This window comes from Pelophylax lessonae, assembly GCF_965119305.1.
Source record: "Pelophylax lessonae genome assembly, chromosome: 4".
Taxonomy (NCBI): domain Eukaryota; kingdom Metazoa; phylum Chordata; class Amphibia; order Anura; family Ranidae; genus Pelophylax; species Pelophylax lessonae.
Genome location: NC_138771.1, coordinates 137,949,189 through 137,963,277, shown reverse-complemented (window position 1 = coordinate 137,963,277; position 14,089 = coordinate 137,949,189). Strand labels below are relative to the sequence as shown.

Genomic DNA, 14,089 nt, shown 5'->3' with positions numbered 1-14,089 from the left:
TTTCCCTTAAATAGTAAACGCAATAACTTTTGCGCAAACCAATCAAAATACGCTTATTGTGAATTGTTTTACCAAACATAGGTAGCAGAAAACAAATTGGCCAAAAATTAAAAAAAATTTAGATTGTTACATTTTTTTGGGGGGGAATTTCATATAAAAAAATGTGAAAAATATTGTTGTTTTTTCAAAATTTACGCTATTTTTTTGTTTATAGCGCAAAAAGTAAAAATCGCACACGTGATCAAATACCACCAAAAGAAAGCTCTGTTTGTGGGAAAAAAAAGGACGTAAATTTCGTTTGGGTATGGCGTCGCTCGACCGCGCAATTGTCAGTTAAAGTCGCACAGCGCCGAATCGCAAAAAGTGGCCCAGACGTAAGACAGCAAAATCCTCCGATGGTAAAGTGGTTAAAAGCATAACTCCACTTTTGTTGAGAAAAAACATTCCCCTCTGGGTGATCTATGTACATTGCAAGGATTATAACACACTTTGTTGCAGTTTCCTACCTTTTGTTGTTCTGAAGCAATCATTGTTTGTTCCTCTGTGCCGAGTGGGTCTAATAGGAGTGGTTTCATAATTATCTATTAGCAGTGGCAGCTGCAGGGCTCTAATGAGCAAAGCGGCTGGGCCTGCATCCCTTTAGATGTGTTCCTATTGGGAGTATCTCACCAAAAATGACATTTTTGTTGCAGGGGATGCCTGAAATCTGACTTGTATCTTAGAATACACCGATTGCCGTGATTGGCTCAGCACGCTACATAGAGTGTAACAGGTGTAATAGAAATGATCTAAAAAAGATAGATATAACCACAACACTCAATCATGCAAAAAGGAATCGCTTGACAACTATATAAAGTCTCTGATAAGTTTGAATTGGAATCCAGTGTGACTTGATCCGATCAAAGGGAAGGGTGTGAAGGATGTCTCTGTCATCCACTAAACCTCCACCAAACAGCGGTGCTCCCCCCTCACTCTGGACACTCACCAGATGCTAGATCAGAACTCTCCCATAAGCCACAAACTGGTCCCCGGATCGTATCTCCACTCTCTTTAGATCCCGATTCCAAGTGACATTTAGTAGCATTGCAAGCGAATTGGAGGATAGCACAGAGCGTGGGTCATGTAAACAGAATCCAGGTGGTGGAAGGGGAACTGCTCACCAATTCCTCTTAGGTATAATAAACCCATCAACCATACATTACACTCCTAATCCCTTATCCTCCAATTCGCTTGCAATGCTACTAAATGTCACTTGGAATCGGGATCTAAAGAGTGTGGAGACACAATCCGGGGACCAGTTTGTGGCTTATGGGAGAGTTCTGATCTAGCATCTGGTGAGTGTCCAGAGTGAGGGGGGAGCACCGCTGTTTGGTGGAGGTTTAGTGGATGACAGAGACATCCTTCACACCCTTCCCTTTGATCGGATCAAGTCACACTGGATTCCAATTGATACTTATCAGAGACTTTATATAGTTGTCAAGCGATTCCTTTTTGCATGATTGACATTTAGCTGTGTATAAGTACCTATTTGATGTACTTACTAGCGCTGCTAGTGTTGTGGTTATATCTATCTTTTTTAGATCATTTCTATTACACCTGTTACATTGTATATTTTATAGCAGCAGCTGCGACCCATAGATTTGGGGTTTGTTTTATGAATTGTATCTCTTATATGTTTTAAGCGCTGGGTGAGTGAGTATTGCATATTTGTAGCGACTATTGTGCCTTTCTTACTTCTTTTTGCCACGGTACATAGAGTATTACAGCACAGGGACGTTCTGTAAGTTGCCAAAGGTAATGTATACACATCCAGCGGGCTAACATTTTTAATAGGGATGTTCTGTAACTAGCTGAAGCTACAGTACCTGGCGTATAAGACGACCCCTGATTTTTGGGGTATCTTTTTTATTATAAAAAAAGTTGTCTTGCTGGAAAATACGTTACACCAAATTGCACCATTCCCCGCGGGTCTCCGCAAAATTTTTGACCACCCACTCCCGCCCACAGCAGAGGTAAAACCGCCCGCCCCCGCAAGATTTGCATCGGGTCCCGCGGGAGCCCAAACCCAATGCAGCCCTCTGCTCTGTAGCTCCTGCTGGATTTTGCTTCAAATCCCCTTGTGGTGCTGTCATTTGTGGATGGACAGTTTATGGTTACGCAATCCATCACATTGCTATAATCTTTTTATATTGACTATAAACTGAAGGATTTATGAATAAATGGTTGTGGAAGGAATCATTTGAGTTTCCATTATTTCTTATGGGGAAATTCCCTTTGATATAAGAGTGCTTTGAATTACAAGCATGCTTCCGGAACGAATTATGCTCACAACCCAAGGTTTTACTGTATATGCAAATTGCCATCATAAGAACTGAGGTAGCAGACATGAAAATGAGTATTGGAGTCATTGTCAAAGTTTTTGGTCACGGCTATACAGTCCAATGTCAGCGGGTGTCCTGCAGGGACCACAGATGGCCACTAGGTGGAGACTACAAATCTGTATCAGAAATTGAGTTGTGGAAATATGGTACAGCAAGAACATACACTCACACGGAAACAAAAAACTATATTCAGCTAAACTTTACATTTACAATTGAAAGTAGGGAATTGCAAAAGTGCATTCTATCTTCCCCTCCATGAAAGTAGAAATCAGCAGAAAAGTGGCCACTGAACCTTCCTTTCCAGTCACAGGTTGGCATTGTATCTTTATCTCTCACCCCTCAGCCCTGGCACACTCCATAGGGCAGTATATCACCAACCCTGAGCTGTACATTTATTCCTATATCACATACGTGGCAACCCCGTGCAAACGTTGGGTGGAAACTGTATTAATATATTTATTTTATAGCTGTGATACAAACGCCCCCTTTTCGCCTAGTTTCCCCAGCCTAGCGCGGGGCATGCCGGGAGTTGTAGTGTTTTACTGCAGACAGGACGGGCCGCTGTGTCGGAGGCTGGACTACGATTCCCATGATGCTTTGTGTCGGTGTACAGTCATGGGATGCAGCGCTGGGCGCAGGGTGAGTGCGGGGACCTATGGGCAGAGGTGTAGGTAGTAGAGGGGGAGACTTGTATAGCGTGCAGTCAGTCAGTGGAGATGGGACTCTGCATAGGGTGAGTGCAGGGGGAAATATATGCTGGTCACATCAATAATAAAGTGACTACAATGCAAAGCAGGGACAGCTGTGTCACCACAAAGCAGGAAGCAGAGTTTTGTGTAGATGGGAGTATACTGTGACAGATGCAGATATAAGATAAGAGAGCAGAGTGTGGAGGGGGAGAGGAGCAATCAGTGGAGAAGACCTCAGAACATGGAGTGGTCTGCAGGACCCTGATAGTGACAGATATGCCTGGGGTGGAAGACAGAAGGAGCAGCCAGGACAGAGCCCCCCAAGACCCTATGACCTCCTCACCAACCGGAGAACCCACCAGAGAGCCACCGGCTAAACTTTGCGGGAGTTTGGCAAAGCTGTCGGGGAAGGGACCCCTGAGAAGCTTCAAGAACCGCTGGTTTGTGTTTGACCCTCGCCGCTGTTACCTCTACTACTTCAAGAACCCCCATGATGCCCAGTCGCTGGGGTACATAAGTATCGGGGATGCCTCGTTCAGCTATGACTTGGAGGCAGAAGAAGGCCAGTTTGAGATCCGTAGTTCTGGACGGGTCTCCATCCTCCGGGTAAACTGTCATTGTGATGTGGATAGATATTACGCCATTGTTTGTTACCATACAGTTTTAAAATTTGAATCTTTTTGTTGGTTTTGGATAGAGTATGAAGGAGAAGAACCTCTGCTATCTGTGGCTTCATTAAAGTGACATTTTAGGCTTTGCATTTTTTTTTTCAAACCTGCACAGTAAAGGCATAATGTGCTAGTATGCATCGCATACTAGCACATTATGTGAAACTTACCTGAAAAAGAAGCCCTCCAGGAATGCATTGTAATCGCTGGAGGTAGCGTTTATCTTCACCCAGTCTTCCGAGTCCGTGGACTCTGGCTGTGTGACTGGCTGGAGCCGCAATGACGTCACTCCTGTGCATGCTGGGGGGAGCTGTCAGTCACAGCACAGGTATCCGAAGGAACAGCAGGGGTGGCCGTTCCTTCAGAGTGCATGCGATTTCACTGGCTGCATGTAATGTAGATATCTCCTACATGTTGAGGAGATATTTACAGTACCTATAGGTAAGCCTTATTATAGGCACAAATTATGAGCTTTAGTTTACTTCCTCTTTTAACCTAAAGCGGTTCTGAAGTCTAAGGCCCCTTTCACACAGGCGGACCGTTCAGATCCGCCTGTCTGTTTTTTTTGGTGGATCTGAACGGTCCCCCCATGTATCCCTATGGGGCATCGGATGTCAGCGGAGACATGTCCGCTGACATCCGATCCGTCAAATCTGGACGGATGGAAACCCTATTTTCCATCCGTCCAGCGGATCGGATGAGAACGGACCGCCCATCCGATTCCCCCATAGAGATGCATGGGGAACTGACAGCTGTGTCTCCGAACACAGTGCAGAGAACAGCTGTCATCCTCCTGCTCAGTGGGGGATCGGCGGATTGATCCCCCGCTGAGAAAAACGGAATCCGTCTGACCCGGACGGGCTGTGTGAAAGAGCCCTTAAGCTGGATACACACTATACAATTTTCTTAAGAATTTTTACTTTAGATTTACCAAAACCATATAATATGAAGTCAAACCTAAACACTATCAATTTGTATGCAATCAGGCAGGCCCTTGCGCTACATATCTACAAATCTAAAGGAAATCTACCAACAAAAGTTGTATAGTGTGTATCCAGCTTTATTAAGGTTTTTTACTTTTAAAGGATAAGTTCACTGTTTAAAAAAATAAATAAATGCACATTTTTTGCAGGTAAAAATAACTTGCCTTTCTTTTTTTTTGGAGCCTGTAAAGCTTTGCACCAGTGATCAGCAGCAACATCCCATACAGGCAAGCCAATACACTGACAGAAAGAATCAATGAACTAAGCCGTGGATCGTCGTGGTAGTTCATTGAGAACTACAAGCTGACAGCCACAAAGGATGTTGGTACTTGTAGTTTATTCATTCACAGAACAGATCAGCAGCGGCTACAGCATTGGGAACAAGTTACATTTTCCACCCTAAAAACAGGTGGAATATGTAACAGGATGCCCCCCTTATACTTACCTAAGCCCAATCCAGTGATGTGCAAGAGAGCAGCGGCTCTTGCCATTGTCTCTCTTCTCACTGGGCAGATTGATAGCAGCGGGAGCCATTGGCTTCCTCTGCAATCAATCAGATGAGGGGGCAGAGCCGAGCCGCCTGGTCTGTGTCAATGGATGCAGTCAAGGTGGCTCAGGAGCAAGCCCACACGGCTGCCTCCGTAGACAGCGACTTTCTATGAGGGCACTTGAAAAAGAGGAGGAGGAGCCTGGAGTGCCAGTGGAAGACCCCAGAAGAACAGGATCAGGGCTGCCCTGTGCAAAAATATTGTATAAGTATAACACGTTTATTATTTTAATAAAAAAATGAATGTTTAATGTTACTTAACTACTCCTATAGCGTCTCCTTCCCCTTCTAACACTAACCTGTGTAAGAAAGAGCTGTATACTTATCTATTGTCATCCCAGTCTGGTTGCATGATCCCGCTCCCCTGTGTCAGCCTGAGCGGCTACAGGGGAGAGGAGGGATCACCAACAATGGGTGTATCATTAAAGCCTATGGGTGATGTCGATGCTCTAGGGCAGCTTTTCTCGACCTTTTTAACACAGAGGAACCCTTGTAATGCATTTCAGGTCTCGGGGAACCCCTGCTGAAAATTAAAAATCTACAACTCATGACACATTAGTGTGACAGTGGGAAGAATGTTCCTTACTCTTGTCATCATGGGGAAGAATTACCCCCTTGCAGATAGCTAAAGGAACAATGAGGGCATTGGGAACTTATCGGAGAGTCAGAAATTGCCCATTGCTCAAGGAACCACTAGCAACTTCAGGAGGAACCTTAGCGTTCCACGGAACCCTGGTTGAGAAACCCTGGTTAGGGTTTATCAGCTATTGTTGGAGTGCTCTCTCCTCCCCTGCAGCATGGCTGGCTGACACAGGGGTTCATGTGACCAGAGCCAAGCAGCCTGAAAATAGGTAAGTATATACATCTTTACTACACAGGTTAGTAAGCATTAGAGATGAGCTTGGGCGTGTTCGAGTTCATACGTGCCCGATGCCAGCAAGAAGCCGACACTGCACTCCACTAATCACAGGCAGTGAGACATTTCCCCATCTGTGTAGCTGCGGAGCGGGAAAGGTCTCACTGCCTGTGATTAGCAGGGTGCAGTGTCGGCTTCCTGCTGGCATCGGGCATGTACGAACGCGAACACGCCCAAGCTCATCCTTGGTAAGCATAGGTGTTAGCAGAGGGAATGGGACAGTTTTAAAAGTCATTGGGGATAAACCTGGAATTGCACTTTAAGCTGCCCCAGCACTGTTAGTTTTTGTTGTTTAGCCAGAGTTGTAAGTGGAAAAAATCGAACAGATTCCTCCATTCACATAAATGACCCCCCCCCCCCCCCCAAGTCCCATGACACCCAGACATTATATTCTAACAGTGGCAGCAGCTGCTGATCAATGGAAGACCCAGGCTGCAGCTTGGAGTAAGAGCACAAGTTCAGAGTTCGGCTAGCAATGTATTTGGAGGATTCCTAACCTCCTCTCCTGCGGTTAGGAACATCATTGGATGAAAGCTTTTTACATTCAGGGCCAATCATCTGTCCCTAACTTCAGGTAATGGTCCCCATGTGCAATTACATGTGGCCGCCTGTCATTCATTTGTACAGCTGTTTACACATATTTCTGTGGTTCCTGCCCCAGGTATCTGCTGTTTGTTCATAATTGCCCATGAGAAGACATTGACCCTCACTGTGATAGTGACAATAGCTGACAATGGATTTACCAAGCAGAAAGTGATAGGACTTGTGCCACAGGGACACACACCGCAACACAATGTTTAAAAGGGTTTTTGTTTTCCTATACTCTGCAAACTGTCATTTCTCTCTGTGTTGCCAGTGGAGTTTTTTCTCCACTTTCTGCTGAAACTATTGGTCTCTTATCTAACTAAGAATCTTAGCTTATTATCTTTTCCTGCTCTATGCAAAGTTTAAAGAAAGTTTTGGCTGGACATGCAATTTTAATTTGCGCTTTGACTATCTAATTGTGTTCAAGGCTATGTTCACTCTGCTGCGATTTTATTTTGATCTGAATTTCAATGCGATAATCTAGTACAACTTGAATAAGGTTCTTATATTCTATAGGACCAAAATCGTGCTGGAATCACACCAGAGTAATACAGGAACTTTTTCTAAAATTGCACCATGCTGTGCGGCATTGATGTGAACAGGCACCATTGAAAATATTAGTATTTCCATTTTCATGCGATTCCGTGTGGCTCAAGTCGTATCTGAAATTGCATAAGAGCCTAAGTTTCATTTATAGCATTATAAATATTTTATTTGTATTTGTCAGATTATTATCAAGAGCTGATTGTTTAGAACTAAATGTAACTTTATTGCCTTTTGATATTAATTATCTGTATGCTGGGATACGATGACATTCTTACCACATCCAGTTTTTTAAGCTGCACCCGTGCACACCAATGTGTTGACTGCTGTGGGCAGCCTTTTGTAATACAGCAATTTGCCTTGAGTCCTGTGTATTCAATTCACACCACTTGGCATATGCAAGTGTAGGGATGGGGTCAGCCGTGTTCGGATCCTAGTCATAACCCTCCTGAGCAATCCCCCCAGGAAGCTGTCACTGCACACAGCCAATCATGAGCAGCCTAGTCAGGGCATGTATATGTGCAGCTGCGGGATCGCTCAGGTGGGTAAGGACTAGGATCTGAACACGCCTGAGCCCATCCCTATGCAAGAGGATCATTTTGTAGAAAAGGGTAGGATTCTTGTGGTAATTTGTACTATTATGGCTGCTTGTCGAACTTCCGTGATCTTATTTTTTTTCTATTTATGTGTATGGCTTTTTAATTATATTTAATTATTATTTGTTTGATAATAAATTAGCCTAGTTTCACACTGCCGCAATGCGGCACAACGCACTGCATTCCTGTGCAAATCACATGCGATGTCTGTGAGGTGCAATTTGAGCCATTCATTTTGTATTGCTCAAATCCGACTGCGTTCGCACAAAACTGGTGAAAAATCTTTTATTTTTTACTGCACCAGAATCAGATCACATGGGAGTTGTAGCTCCAAACAGATCATGGAAGAGGGCGGCACAGTGGTGTAGTGGTTAGCACATTCACCTAGCACCAAGAGGGTCGCTGGTTCGAATCCCAACCACGACCACTACCTGCCTGGAGTTTGCATGTTCTCCCTGTGCCTGCATGGATTTCCTCCGGGTACTCTGGTTTCCTACCACACTCCAAAGACATGCTGGTAGGTTAATTGGATCCTGTATAAAATTGGCCCTACTATGTATGTATGAATGTGAGTTAGGGACCTTAGATTGTAAGCTCCTTGAGGGCAGGGACTGATGTGAATGTGTAATGTATATGTAAAGCTCTGCGTAAATTGAAGGCGCTATATAAAAACCTGAAATAATAATTATAATACAGACACGCTGTGGGCTTGCACAGTGTCTGTACCTCCAAAGAAGAGTAGAAGGCACAGAAGCTGACCATGCTAGCACAGATAGGCTTCTGTGTTTAGAGTGGTCAGTTTACAAAGAGGTAACTGGCAGAATCAACCAATTATATTAAAGAGGAAGTAAACCCTCCTCTGACGCTTCCACCTATAGGTAAGCCTGTAAATATCTCCTAAACATGTACCGTTTAGGAGATATTTACCTTACATGCAGCCAGTGACGTCACTGGCGCATGCGTCTGAACGAACGGCCGCTGGTGCCGTTCCTCCAGAGCCCCGTGCCGTGACTGTCGGCTCCCACGCGCGTGCGCAGGGGTGACGTCACCGCGGCTCCGGGCCAATCAGATGGCCGGATGCCGCGATCCCGGAAGACGGGCAACTGGACATGTCGCCCGTCATAGAGGTAAGTGAGCGGCACGGCGGGGGCTCGTTCTAAGGTATTTCACAATGAGCTAGTATGCGTTGCATACTAGCTCATTATGTCTTTCTCTTTCAAATACAAAAACCTCTTTAAAATACAAAATTGTTTATCGTACAATCATACAATCTTAAACATTATGTTTAAATTCATACAAAGAGTTTTTACCCATGTGCATAGAAATTCCTGTAACACATAATTGTAGGAAACCCCATGGGTGTGATGTTTAGATTTTATTTGATTGTACAATAAACTTTTTTGTATTTTAATATAATTGGTTGATTCTGCCAGTTACCTCTTTGTAAACTGACCAATTAAACAAAAATCTAAACACCCCCATGGGGTGTCCTACCTTAGTTACAGGAATTTCTATGCACATGGATATAAAATCTTTGTATACATTTTAACAGTGTTTCGATTTCATGATTGTACGATAAACTTTTTTGTATTTTTAATATGATTTTGTCTCATGGTGCCTATAAAGTCTCATCCATAGTATAATTTTCTTTGTTATTCCATTTGGGGATTCGGCACCATTTAGGTGGCATTGAGATTAATGGACATAATTTAATGGACATAATTATTTGGAGAAAAAAAAAACAGTTTTAGGGAGGCAGAGTATTAATTTTTTTATTTTGAAGTGACAAGCTTTAACACTATAAATGTGATTCATAAACATTTTGTAGAAGCCAGAGAAGAATGTATTGTAGTGTGCATGCACCCCTTTCTTACAGGGAAGAGTCTGACTGTGCAAGACAGGAAGTCTTGTAACAATAGCCTCTTCTTGGGAATTAGAAGACTTCTTGCATTTAGTTCTGTAAAAATACATTCAAAATGAAATTGTTGACATGAAGTAATTTTGATACTTGGCACAAACAGTTACAATATTAATATTGAACTTTAAAGGACATTGCAAAATCATTGTGCATTCTTAGGGTCAGGCGGATTATGAAAGACAGACCTCATTTTTTCACAGTGAGCAAACAGGAGTCAGTTCCTGGTCAGGAGTACATTATTTACTTAGTGACAAGTTCATATAGACATGTAAGATCTGATCGATTGCTTACTTTGTAAAGCAAAAAAAAAAAAGATCCGAAGGCTGTTCTTTTTCTTTAGAATTAGAAAATTCCTCTAGAAACCTAAAAAAAATTCCTGAATGGTGTAATTATAAAGAGATTTTATAGTAGGAAAGCAAAACACTTCCATTGTTCTGAAAGATTGCTATCGGGATTTGTATGTAAGGGTCCTCTCTGCAGTGGCATGCCTGTCTGAGTTCCTTTGCACTTTAATGGTGCAGGGTATAGGGTCCCCTAGAAGGTCAGGTGGACTTCTTCATTGTATTCAAATTACTTTAAAGCGGAGTTCCACCCAGTGAACGTTTTTTTAAATAAAAATACCCCCGGGACAGTCAGGGCTAGTGTATTCCACAAGGGCTAGCCTCTGATCTGTCCCGGGTTGCACTTACCTTTTAGAAGAAATACTTACCTTGAAAATGTATTCTCCAGCGTTGCCATCTCAGGTGTGGGCAGCTTGAAGCCAGCGCGATCCTCTTGTGTCCTCTTCCGTCTTCTTCGGTCCCAAGATGCACTGCACCGGCCCCGCCGTCACATCCGGTGCCGCAGCGTCATCCCTGCACAGCTTCTGGGCATGCCCAGAAGCTGTTTTGCAAGGTATGGCTGCGCCTGCACCGGAACTGACGTCGGGGCCGGTGCAGGCGCATTGATTCCTGGGAGCTATGACGTTCAGCTCCCAGGAATCATTGCATGCCAGGAAGTGACGAATCGCCGTGGCCGCCGAGGGGAGGAAGAGGAAGTTAGGTAAGTATATTATAACTCATGACACATTAGTGTGACAGTCAGTGGGAAGAATGCTCCTTACTCTTGTCATCATTGGGAAGAATTACTCCCTTACAGATAGCTAAAAGGAACAATGGTGTCATTGGGAACTTATCAGAGAGGCAGAAATTGCCCATTGCTCAAGGAACCACTAGCAACCTCAGGAGGAACCCTAGGGTTCCACTGAACCCTGGTTGAGAAACTCTAGTCTAGATGTTGGATCAATGTGCTGGCCTTTTGGAGTTTGGTTTTGGAGGTCAGATGTGTTATTTGTTACATTCCCTTTTGGAGGTCTTTGTCTCTCTAGTAAATATATTTAAACCTTTCATTCAACAGCTTTAAAGCTGAACTCTGGGCATAGAAGCTTGCATTTCAAGTGTTCCTAAACCCACAACCCTAAAATCAGTCTGTGTTTGCAGTAATACAATATACTCACTGTGGAACCTAAGGGGTTAATCCTCTGCATTGTGTAAAAAGGCTGTTTGATCCTGTCTTATCTGTTCATCCCCTTCTTCCACAGTCCCCAATCTATCTCCAGATAGTACAGTGGCTAGGGAACCAGCTGATCATGCTCAACTTGGTGTGTATTGCTAGAGGGTTTTCTTTTCTTTTATTGGAAGAGTGCATGTGATCAGCACAGAGCCAATTAAAACTGTCCAGACAGAGGGTCAGGGATCCTGCAGCCTCATAGGACAGCCAGAGTAGAATAAAAACTCCTCCTACAAGCTTTAACCAGACACTAATAAGCCACAATAAACAATAGAAAAGTGCAGCGCTTAAAAGGTTAAAAAACAGATCAATGGATAAAAGCCAAGAGTCCTAAAAAAGCACAATCGATATCTAAAATGTATAAGGGTAATAAAAGTCCAATACGAGAAATCCGATGAAAGAGCACTGAGCACTTGTATTCGTATTGGACTTTTATTACCCTTATACATTTTAGATATCGATTGTGCTTTTTTAGGACTCTTGGCTTTTATCCATTGATCTGTTTTTTAACCTTTTAAGCGCTGCACTTTTCTATTGTTTATTGTTCATTGGGTTTTTATCTATTTTACCTGTGTGTCAGCTGCTATTTATTTTATTTTATTTCGTGCGTGCGCTGATATATCTCTGTTTTACTAATAAGCCACAAGACTGCTCTAACTGCTGATAAAAAAGGTATTTAGCAGTTTATATTTCCTAAAATGAATGCTGTTCTGTGTACTGTAGGATACCAGATTTAATGAATGCAGGCTCCTGGGTTTAGTAACACTTTAAATATATAGCCACAAAAGATATAAATACACCTTGTGTGCACCAAATTTCTTTGCAAACCCGGATATTACCTAAGTAGCAGGAACATCATCCCTGTGCTGTACATAGCCTGTGTTGTAAGTGGGGTGGGGTGGTAGTGTTCCCCATCCAGTAATGGCTGCCTGCAGAAGGCAGGTGGAGACCAGATCAGTCTCCCTATGTAAGGAAAATAGAAGAGCAGTGAGTGGTCTTTATTACAAGAAGCTCTTACACAGTGGCAGTTTTACACTGGGTTACTGCACAGATCTGGAGGAAATACACACGGCATACCAAGAGTCAAGGAAGAAAACACATGACTCTTGTATTTAGACAATATGTGCTTATCCTGGAATTCAGCTAAACAAAACCTAGAAGTATAGAGGGGCTGCTATTGCCAAACTCTTGAAAATCCTAGTTGTATGGTTATCATGCTGATCTTTAGGCATCCGTATTATTTTTAGGGTATTTACTTTGCTTACAGAAGGTTGGACACTGAGAAAGTTGGTGTTCCCCTGTGTCCCCTATACTTTAAGCTAGACTTTAGGAGGACCATGTTTTTTTCCATGCATTTCCTTTTATAGGCAAATATGATTTTTATTTTGCTTTGAAGGTTGTCACAAAACAACATAGCCATAAAACATTGATAAGTGGTCAGTTTGGCATACTTTTCTGGAATTGCTTTTACAGCGAGATTAATTGTGTCATAGTGAAAATACAGTGTCAGGTACACATAATGCGTTAAAATAAACTGATCCCAAAGTCCAGGTCTGTAGCAGGGAGCTACATTTCCTTTTTATCTTGAAAGCTTTTTCAGACAGGAACAAAGTGGATTTTATTTTTTTGTTTCCCATAGTTGCTGTCACTTAGTAGGAAATCTATTTTCTTGGCAACCCCAGGGCCTCAGTTCCAAGAGCCATCTGATGGCATTCTCCTGACATCTAGCCTGAAGCCTTTTTTTAGGCTGTGTAACAACTTTTCCTAGTTCAATCATAGCTGAACATGGCATCCCAATAACTGTACAGGATATCCCATTGCCTGGACATCATGAAATATCTTGAAATAGTGCAGGTGTCTTTGCAAATGGTAAAAACCAAAACCCGCAGTTCTTTAAATTCCTCAGGGGTCCATAATTTTTTTGCCATCAGGAACCGGGTTGGTGGGGTTTGTATGGTTTTCGGGATGATCCAGCCATCACGACAGATCATCAGGCATTAGATTTTCATAGGGAGTGCACAACCTAGATCCCTTACATGTGCAGTTTACGTAGGGTTCGGCCCACCTATGAGAATTAAAAGTGGTTCTAAAGCTCCAAGGTTTTTCACCCTAAAGCTCCTTTCACACTATCCGTCCGTCGGACGGATGCCGTTTTTCTCAGCGGGGGATCGAGCCGCCGATCCCCCGCTGAGCAGGAGGATGACAGCTGTGTCTCTGCGCTGTGTGCGGAGACACAGCTGTCAGTTCCCCATGCATCTCTATGGGGGAAATCGGATGGGAACGGACCGTCGGTCCGTTCTCATCCGATCCGCTGGTTTGACGGATCGGGTCGGATGTCAGCGGACATGTCTCCGCTGCCATCCGATACCCCATAGGAATGCATGAGGGGACCATTCAGATCCGCCAAAAAAACGAACAGGCGGATCTGAATGGTCCGCCTGTGTGAAAGGGGCCTAAAGCGTTAGTAAACTGCCAGCAAATTATTTATTTATTTTTTACCTGCAAAGCAAAGTTCTAATGTGCTAGTATGCATCGCATACTAGCACATTATGTGAACCTTGCCTTAGAATGAAACCCTCCAGCTGTGAGCTGTCACCACTTACAGTACAGGGCTTCCATCTTCACCCATCTTCCTTCCAGGAGCTGCGGTTTACAGCACAGAACTCTGAAAGAATGGCCCGTATGGCCGTTCCTTCAGACCGCATGTACAGTAAG

General features: G+C 43.4%; 1 protein-coding gene across 1 annotated transcript in view; it reads left to right on the top strand.

Moving 5' to 3' along the window:
* Positions 1 to 3,132: 3,132 nt before the first annotated feature.
* TBC1D2B (TBC1 domain family member 2B) overlaps positions 3,133 to 14,089 on the top strand; it is a 104,655-nt gene continuing 93,698 nt past the window's right edge. The window contains exon 1 of the mRNA XM_082254326.1: positions 3,133 to 3,676. Coding sequence (XP_082110452.1) covers positions 3,347 to 3,676 — 330 coding nt within the window. The 5' untranslated portion in view covers positions 3,133 to 3,346. The remainder of the gene's footprint in view (positions 3,677 to 14,089) is intronic.